The sequence below is a fragment of the Lipotes vexillifer genome, unplaced genomic scaffold (genome assembly GCF_000442215.2).
Source record: "Lipotes vexillifer unplaced genomic scaffold, Lipotes_vexillifer_v1.1 scaffold394, whole genome shotgun sequence".
NCBI lineage: Eukaryota > Metazoa > Chordata > Mammalia > Artiodactyla > Lipotidae > Lipotes > Lipotes vexillifer.
This window is the reverse complement of record NW_006791731.1, coordinates 2983141-2992571: the sequence shown is the minus strand read 5'-3', so window position 1 is coordinate 2992571 and position 9431 is coordinate 2983141. Positions and strand designations below refer to the sequence as shown.

Genomic DNA, 9431 nt, shown 5'->3' with positions numbered 1-9431 from the left:
AGAGCGGTTTTAAACTCATTCGGACAAGAAAGTGGCACCAATATGAACAAAACAGTCTACATGACTGTAGGTGAGGACCCACATGACTAACACACCCCGACTAACACCAACTGTGAAATGCCACTGATTTGTGACAAATCCTACTTCCAGAAATGTGGAAAAAAGGGCATCTTAGACTCTTTGAAATGTGAAATCCTCTTGAGAGGACAAGTAACCTGCTCTATGGGTCACAAAGCTGACAGGTGAGGTCTTGGGATCTGAAGCCAATTGGACTCCAGCGCCTTCTCCAGTCGTGTCATGCCACTTCCTGTTTTACTGAATTCCTCCCTTTACCTAATATCAGTTATAGGGCACTTAATGGTTACTGAAAGTCAACAGCAGGAAGCAGAAGAGAAAATGAGAACGCATACTTCATGTATATAAAGTTATTTTTATTTATAGGAAAAAGAAGGTGCATAAACTTAACAGGGCATCTCCTGGCAAGTAGTTTAAAATCTGGCAGAGAAAATATGCACGCAGGACTATTCACAAGATCTGCACGTGCGTGTCTCGACACAGAGAGAAAGTGCTGGGAAAGCAGAGAAAGGGAGTCTATGCCTGGATGGCACACCCGCTACATGGGGCTTCATGGCAGAGCGCATATTTCAGGTGAATGAAGAAACTCTTTCCAACCTCTTCCTGAAGGTTAAAAAGAGTTTCACCCGGAGGAGAAGGTGTCAGATGAGGTGTCCAGAAAGAAGGAGGAACACCAGGAAAGTGGGGCGGGGATGGAGTGTCATCCACACCAAAAAGGTGAGTGATTTAAAAATCCGGATAAGGTAGCAGAAGTTAAGTACTGCAGAGTGAACGACAGCCACACTCTCGCTCCACTGGGGGCTGTGCAAGAACGCAGCGCAGGAGGACGACGACAGGGACGGACTTGGAGCAGGAACGAGGGGACACAGTGGACACCAGAGCAGCAGCAGCTACAGAACACGAAGGGTCACGCTTCCAAGACTTGAGACAAGTCAGGAAGGGGTCAGATTCCAGAACAGAGATGAAGAGCAATCTTAGACATGCTGGATCTGGGGGCCATTGCAGAACCGCACGGACAGGTTAACCATTTACGTCACTCACATAAAAGGAATGTCTGAGGCCGTGGAGACAGGAGAGAAAGGAGGACACAGCACCTCCCTGAGAGGGAGGCAGGCTGAGTGAGAAGGGGCTAGAGGCAGGACCTTGGGCCCTGCGGGCCACACCTGGGCGCACGGCACACGCCCACGTCTGAGGAACCGGGGAGGGCGCGGGCGAGCAGTGAGGGAGGCCAGGCAAGGGAGGCAAACCAACCTACAGACTCTGACAACACACAGAGCTCAATCCCTCTCAGAGAATATGTGAACTGTAATTCTAACACAAAAGTTTTCAAATACTCACCAAACATCCATACGTCACTAGCTGAGGTAAAACGGCGAAAATTGATTGACTCTGGAGCCATCCATTTAATAGGCAATTTTCCTTTGGAAGCTAGAAGATTAATTTTAGAAAGTAAAACTTCCCTGTCACCTGCTTAGGAATCTAACAGTTAGAGCTAGCTGAGATTTTTAGTACCAAAATCTTTGGGAGAACTGCCTTGCCCTCCCTGACGCTGGGTCGTCTGGGGGTGACAGAGGAGAGGCAGGGAGCAGGGGAGAAGGGCGCCCCGGTTATCGGGAGGCATCAGCTCCCAGCTCAGTTGTGCCGGCTTCATCTACAGGCTGGAGGCCTGGCTTTAGAAATGGCCTGGTAGCCACACACAGTCAATTCTCATTCACAGTAGTTACGCTCTATAAAGTCGCTTTGAACACCGAACCATTGCTCCCGGGAGAAATGTGTACATATGTATCCATACCTCACACAGATTATAACCTTAAGTCCTACAAACTTATCCTGGTAGGTTCTGACTTCTTTGGAAAACGAGGTATGGATGTGTTGCTGACCTGCCTGAGGCACTGCTCCCCGCCCCCCCGGCCCCGCACATAGGGGCCACAGCTGGGGTTCCAGCCTGCCCGACTGGCCCAGAGCCAGAGGTGCTGGTGCCGCACAGTGCTGCCCCCCCCTCGCTGTCCACCAGCCCAAACGGACACTTTGTCACTGCCCTGGGCACATCCACGCCTGACTATGAACGCATCGGAGTGTGGATTCGGGGTTTACAAGTCTCAGCAAGCAGACGAATGTGCAGAAACAGAATCCACAAAATATGAGGACGGGCTGTACCACCACCAGGATGTGAAGAGCGGGAGGGGGCACAGAACGGAAAGGACACTCTCAGAAAGCCTGAAACTGGCTCTCTTTAGAGGCCTAAGATCCTTCCTCTGTGCCACCTCCCTCAACATTCTTTCACCGGATACCAGCCCTCAAGGAGTCCTAATTCCAAAAGGCAGAAACAGTTTCCCAAATCCAGCGGAAGTGAGAGGGTGTGGCAGGGGGAGGGGCAGGGGGGAGGAGGGGCTGCAGGCACCAGGCAGGGACAGGCCCTGATCCAGAGGGCCCCGGAGCAGGGTGCTAGGGTGCCGGGCTCTCTTCTATAAGCAAGGGTGCTCTCAAGACTTTTAATCGGAAGACAATTACATTTGTTTCATTAATTTTCTTCCACTTAACTTCATGCACCTTCATGACAACTGAGGTCAAAGCCTCTGATTCCCTCACAACAAATGACTCTCCAGCTGTGCTCTGAGCGGAGGAACTCCTAACCCCGAGGGGCTGTGCTCCTGAAGCCTAGCAGGATCTAGACTTAGTGACCTCTCTGAGATAACAATGTGTGACCTCGTCAGTTGCCCACTTTAAGTGCTGTCTAGATGATGTAGAGTCTTGGCCACCCTGCTGTTTGGAGTTTAGCCCTTTAGTGGAATTCTAGGGTTTGGACTAGTCAGGATGTGAGGTAATAGGAAATGTATTTTAAAACAGTGGAAAGGTGGCTTGGTCGTTTTTAAATTAAATGACTACATAATCAAAATGAATAAACAACCAGACTTTTCCTTCCACATAAAAAGGATCAGGCTATAGTATACAGAAAGCATTTGGACAGAGAACTGTCATCAGCTACACTATAAAATGAAAAAGACTAATTCTGTATGTAAGATTAGGGCTCATCTTGCGACAATACAAAAATCAAACAAACTGAGCAAGAAACTGGCCTTTGTAAAATGGTGGTTAATAACTAGAAAATATACTAAAAGCGTAATATGGACTTATAATCCAAACCTTAGCTGAAGTACCAGGAATATGAAAATTAGTAATAATTTGAAGAACCAAGTCAATCTGATTCCAAGACTGGGAAAACTAAAGAAAAAATCCCATCAGCTAGAGTTCAGCTCCAAAGCTAAAGGATCAAAGTCTCTGGAGTCAGCAGACTGCAGATCTGTAAGTCCGGCGGCGTGCACTGAGCCAGGGCACCCACCACTCTGCGGGGAGGTTAGCCAGCTGTGTCTACGAAGTGGAGGACATCCAGGCTGATTCTAGCTTTCGGCTGCTAGAAATAAAGCTACAATGAACAAACACCAGTTTTGTGTAAATGTGACTTTTTATTTCTCTGGGAGAAACGCCTAGGTGTGTAAGAGCTAGGTCATATGGGAGGTGCGTGTTTAGTTTTCTAAGAATCTGCCAAACTCTTTTCCGGAGCAGCTGTACCATTTTACATCTGCGCAAGCAATTTACGTTCTCTGTGTCTGCCAGCATTTTGTGTTGTCACTACCGTTACATTAGCCATCCTGACAGGTGTGCACGATACCTCCCCGTGGGCTCACTCTGCACTTCCCTAGTGGGTAATGTGCTTATGTGCCATCTGAAAACCCCCTGCGGTGGAGTCTCTCTTCATATCTTCTGCCCACTTTCTACCTGTGTCCTTTCTTTTTTTACTGCTGAGTTTTGAGAGTTCTATCTGTAGCCTAGATACCGGTCCTTTGTTAGACATGTAGTTGGCAAATACTTCCTCCCACTCTGCAGTCTGTCTTTTCATCCTTCTGCCTGGGTCTTTTGCAGAACAAAAATTTAAAATTTTGATGAGGAAGAAGCTATCAATTTTTCCCTTTTATGTATGTTTTTGGTGTCAAGCCCAAGGACTCTTTGCCTGGCCCTAGATCCGAAAACTTTACTCCTATGTTTTTTCCTAGAAGTCTCGTAGTTTCATGCCTTATATTTAAGTTTATGATCCATTTGAGTTAATGGCGAGTGAGTTCAGGTTGAGGGTCATTTCTTGGCCAGGGATGACCAACTGCTCCAGCACCTTTGTTGAGAAGGCTGTCTTTCCTCCACGGACCTGACTGTATACCACTGTCAAAAATCAGCTGAGCATATTAGAATGTACCTTTTTCAGAGTTAAAAATCATTAAAGATCCTGAGCCCGTTTCTGATTTATTGCTCTGATTTCTTACCTTTGTAGTAAGTACTGTCTTCCATGTATCGGGATAATCCGAAGTCTCCTAATTTTACACAATCATTTGAGGACACCAGAACATTCCGAGCAGCAATGTCCCTGATAAGGAAGAATTTGGGACAATAGATTTTAATACAAGGGAAAACCCCCACAAACTCATCTATATTATATAAAGACATACAGGTACTCTGAAAGACAGCTTATATACAATACAAACAAGAGCTTTATTATACACTGAAAGGAGAGATACTTTTACTATTTTACTTCAAATATATTCCTTTTGGCAGATATTTACTCATTAATATGGTGATTACTACTTTGAATGATGGTGAAGAATATTCTCAAATAATGAAACCACTTATTAGTTTTCATGCAATCATATTGCCGGCTGCATTAACTGATAGACAGTATACACGACCAGGGTGTGTAACTCTATGGTTACGAAAAAACCTCATTAATAAAAGTAAAATGATCTTTGGAACACTTGTAAACGATTTTGCTGATGCAGTCCGTTTCAGTGCCGGATAACAAAACTCTAACACAATGCAAGGCAAACAAGTTGTAAGGGCTTTAACTTGTATTCAAATGAGAGACCCAGATTATGAACAGAAATTCTGCAGAAGGCCAACAGATGTCACTCCTGGCGCTATGGTGTCCTGGAAAGTCCCAGGACAATATCTGTTTTAGGTCCATAGTGCCACGTAGAGGCTGTCAGTAGTATTTGTGGAAGGAATAATGGACCTGTTTCATACTCCATGTGAGGAAAAACCCCTCAAATCCATGTGTTCCCACGCCAGGGCACCACACTCGGCTGGCATACGCACAGCAGGACATTTAGTGCCGTCCGTGTACGAGAGTTGGGGGAATGAAAGGTCTCAGGGCACAGTGAGAACCTCTCCCACCTCCTTCCTGCTCAGAGGCAGCTCACCAGCTTCACACCAGGGTCTCACCTGTGCACAAATCTTTTGCTCTCTAGGTACGCAAGGGCTGTGCTAAGCTGATAGGCATAGAGGATCAGAGATGCTAGATCCAAACTGTATTTCCTTACTTGCAGAAATGACCTCAGCTTTTTGAACAGTGACCAAAAAAGAAAAAAGAGAAAGAATTAGTGTCAGAGACTAAAAATCAACAGCAGAAGAGCTATATTCAAAAACAATGCTGATCATTTCCAAATGCATTTTTATGAGAATGGCTTCAATTCTACCCTAATAAAAAATGCATAATGAAAGAAACATATCAGCTCAGAAATTATGGTTAATCATTCTTTACTTGAGATCCAATTGCAAAATTGGAATCTTCATGATTCTAGACACATTTCTGAAAACATACGGAAAGATGCTTCCAGGGAATGAATAAAGGCACAGTATAAAATACTGCCAGATAATGAGAGCTGGAGAACAAGAAGCTCCAGTTACCGTTCAAACAAGCCTCCTCCACAGCCATGGGTCAGTCCACCTCCCTCAGACCTCCCCATGCCCCAGGCAGACCTGAGCACAAGGGGGTGAAAAGGAAGGGGAGGCAAGAGGTTCTCCCTCTGCCCCCAGGAGGTTCTGGGTGAAAAAGGATAAAACGGTCCCGTGTTGGGTATTTACGCACTAGGCTTACTGGTCCGTCCTTACTACCGCTATCATGACTAATTCAGCTAAATGCTAATAATACAGCAAAGAAGGCAGATGAATTTAACACTCCAATCCTACAAAATCTCCTACATGAAGGAGAAACATTGATGATTTAAGCCAGAAGAATTAGCAAACTCTCCAAAAACAAAAGCAGAAAAATAATGTGAACCAAAAACATCCATAAACACTCCATTTTATTTAGCAAGGCATGGTAGCAGAAGGAAAGACACCGGAGAGGCCCTCAGATATTTCACTCGCCAACTCTGTTACCCAAGCTGGAAGAGGACAGCAGTGGGAGGTGCCAGGCAGTGGCCTGTCCTCGGAAGGCAGGGCTGACGCCGTCACGAAGAGGACGACGGGCCCAAAGCACCCTCAGGTTCCTGCTAACAGAAAACCCCAATTTTCATTAAAAGCAAGACTGTTTGGTGTCCTTCAAAGAAGTAATGTGTATAATGTGTCAGAAGGTTAAACTACTGGGTTTCAGTGCCACAGAGTCATGTGTAGACATCTGGAAAGTTGCTGTGTTTGCCCCAAGCAGGGGCCCACAGAGCAGCCTGGGGACACAGACAGAGGCTGTGTGGCTCAGCAGGCTCAGGTGGGACCAGCGTCCAGGCGGTGGTGATACACCGACTCAAGAGCTTCTGTGTTCCAGACAGAGTCAAATAAGGACATCGGCTCACAGTCTGTTACTCACGTTTTAAAAAGAAACTGTGACTAACATGAGTCGGTCTGAAAGACACTGAAAAGTGAATAATATGCCCAAAAAGATGAGGCAACTGTTCTGATTTACATAAATTCAGCCTTAATTTACCCAAACTCCACTAACGTTGCTGCTTTCACTCTCGAATCCCTGGGCTTGCTCTTCAGACAACAACAACAGAGAGGGGAAAAAAGGACCGCTTGGTCACCTGTTGCTTCCACTCCTGACAAATCCTTTGGATGGGAAGACACTGCTGCCAGCACTGAGTTAGGGGATTACTTGGGAACTTACTGATGAAGACGCGCTACTCATATGCACTAGGGTGTATGTCGCACACTTCCCCGAGGGGGCGGGCGGAGCGGGCGGGAGGCGGAGGTGGGGCAGGTACCTCTCCGAGCGTGCACAGCTCCATGATGATCCAGACGGGGTTCTCTGTGATGACTCCGATCAGCTTCACAATGTGAGGGTGGTCAAACTGACGCATCGTTACTGGGGGAAAACAGTGGTCCAAGGTCAGTCTTTTGAAGATATTTCAGTTTCCTGAAGACTAGTTCAAATAAGACTCAAGGCATTTTAATGGGGAAGTCCTTGGTGGTCCAGTGGTTAGGACTCGGTGCTTTCACTGCCAGGGCCCAGGTTCAATCCCTGGTCGGGGAACTAAGATCCCACAAGCTGTGTGGCACAGCCAAAAAGTAAGAATAAAAAAACCTCAAGGCTAATGATGTGGCAACTGGGAATTCAATTCCACCAGTCAGGTCAGCTCACAAGTCGCCATAAAATGGCACAAAAAAAGCAGACCATGTGAGGCACAAGATGCCACTGCAGTGAACTTGTGAGCAACTTTACAGGGGGACATACTGTGAGAATGAAGGGTTAAGAAAACCTCCTCTTATTTTCCACGGACAAATCTGACCTGGGGCTAACTTTCTAGGTTTTCCTTCGGAAATCTCATGAAGTTGGAATGTGTGATTCATTTTCTGAGCAATACCCTTCACGGTAAAAACCACCCCTGATTGGTAAGTTGCTGATGGGGTAGCAAGAGCTCCCCTGAGCGTGGGTGTGGCTGGGCGTCCCCTGCAGAGCCCCAGAGCCACAGCGACAGGTGTGTGAGGGCTTCTGCTTTGGACCCGGGTGGCTCCTGCGTCCACCATTGTGGCCTCATCCCCTCACAGGACCTGATCACTACCAGGGCTAAGCAAACGAGTTCCCGGACTGCTGTGAGGACTTCCCTACAGGAGAAATGCTGGCCTGCTGCTTCCAGTCCTGTTCTCCCCTCCAAGCAAGTCTGATGCCAGATATGGCCTGTCGCCGTCACGTGAGTGTGACTGCCTCACTGAGCCCAAGATGACCAAGAGGGCCCTGCACATATGTGCACATACCTATGTGTGGGTGCATATTTTTAAGTGTGTATACATTTCTAACATCTAACAAGGTCACTTGCACAGTACACTGACTAGGATTAGTGAGAAGCAGGACAACCTTCACAGAACTCCAGAACCTCAAAACGGGAAGTGACTTTTCATGTGACCTACTGCAGTGGTCCCCAAAGTACCTGGACTTCATAGACTATTGAAATGAAGAAAACTTTTTAAAATTTTGGGGACCAATACAGGGCTGATTGTTGTTTGTTTTTGTTTTTGCGGTACGTGGGCCTCTCACTGCTGTGGCCTCTCCTGTTGTGGACCACAGGCTCCGGACGCGCAGGCTCAGGGGCCATGGTTCACTGGCCCAGCCGCTCCACGGCACGTGGGATCTTCCCGGGCCGGGGCACGAACCCGCGTCCCCTGCATCGGCAGGCGGACTCTCAACCACCGCGCCACCAGGGAAGCCCTGGGGTTGATTTTTATGATGCCAAGCAAGGACATTAGAATCACAGCAGGAGCAAATATCTTTTAGTATCCATTTTAGTATGGAGCCCAGAGTTGGCTGCAACTCAGTGCTGGATATGTCTGGAGTAGACAGGCCTCTCACTGTTTTCACTCTAGACACCCTACAGCCGTCCCTCAGTATCCACAGGGGATTGGTTCCAGAACCCCCAGGGGGAAACCGAAATCTGCAGATGCCCAAGTCCCTCTGAAAAATGGCAGAGTATTTGCACGTAACCTATGCACATCCTCTTTACACTTTAAATCATCTCTAGATTACTTGTAATACCTAATACAATGTAAACGCTATGTAAATAGATATCAGAGCGCAGCAAATTCAAGTTTTTGCTTTGTGGAACTTTCTGGAATTTTTTTTCCAAATATTTTCAATCGAAGTTGGTTGAATCTGCAGATGCAGAACTAGCGGGTATGGAGGACTGTATATCCTACCAATGCACCCAAGGATTACACTGGCTTCTTGCAAAGTCACCCCACACTCACTTGAGAGAACTGAAACCCTTAAGGTATTTTCTCCCCCTCAATTTTGCCTACACATTCCAAGAATAGGACCTGGTAGTTAAAAACAAACAAACAAGCAAGCCCCCCCCCCCCATAAACACTTGGCACAAAATCCAAAGTGTATCACTGAATTTCATCTTGTCAATTCAGTTCATCACTTAAGTATAATGTGATATTTTTGGATAAACATTCAGGAACCCAGTATATTCACTCATTTTCAATTGACTTACCATCATTTTTGGTTTTATGTTACCCTTTACAGAAGTAATTATTAAAAATACTACACAGTACAGGGCTAAGAGGAGAATCTTGTGGTCACTAGGAAACTCTATCCCTGC

At 46.5% G+C, this 9431-nt stretch overlaps 1 protein-coding gene and 1 non-coding gene across 2 annotated transcripts in view; one reads left to right on the top strand and one right to left on the bottom strand.

Annotated features, from left to right (window-relative positions):
• PTK2 (protein tyrosine kinase 2) overlaps positions 1 to 9431 on the bottom strand; it is a 167018-nt gene that overhangs the window by 51028 nt on the left and 106559 nt on the right. Inside the window, exons 16-19 of the mRNA XM_007464627.1 lie at positions 7098 to 7198; positions 5341 to 5456; positions 4389 to 4489; positions 1414 to 1503 (exon numbers count right to left, since the gene is read on the bottom strand). Coding sequence (XP_007464689.1) covers positions 1414 to 1503; positions 4389 to 4489; positions 5341 to 5456; positions 7098 to 7198 — 408 coding nt within the window. The remainder of the gene's footprint in view (positions 1 to 1413; positions 1504 to 4388; positions 4490 to 5340; positions 5457 to 7097; positions 7199 to 9431) is intronic.
• TRNAE-UUC (transfer RNA glutamic acid (anticodon UUC)) lies at positions 7295 to 7366 on the top strand. Its single transcript has one exon. It is a non-coding gene; the product is annotated as a tRNA-Glu (tRNA).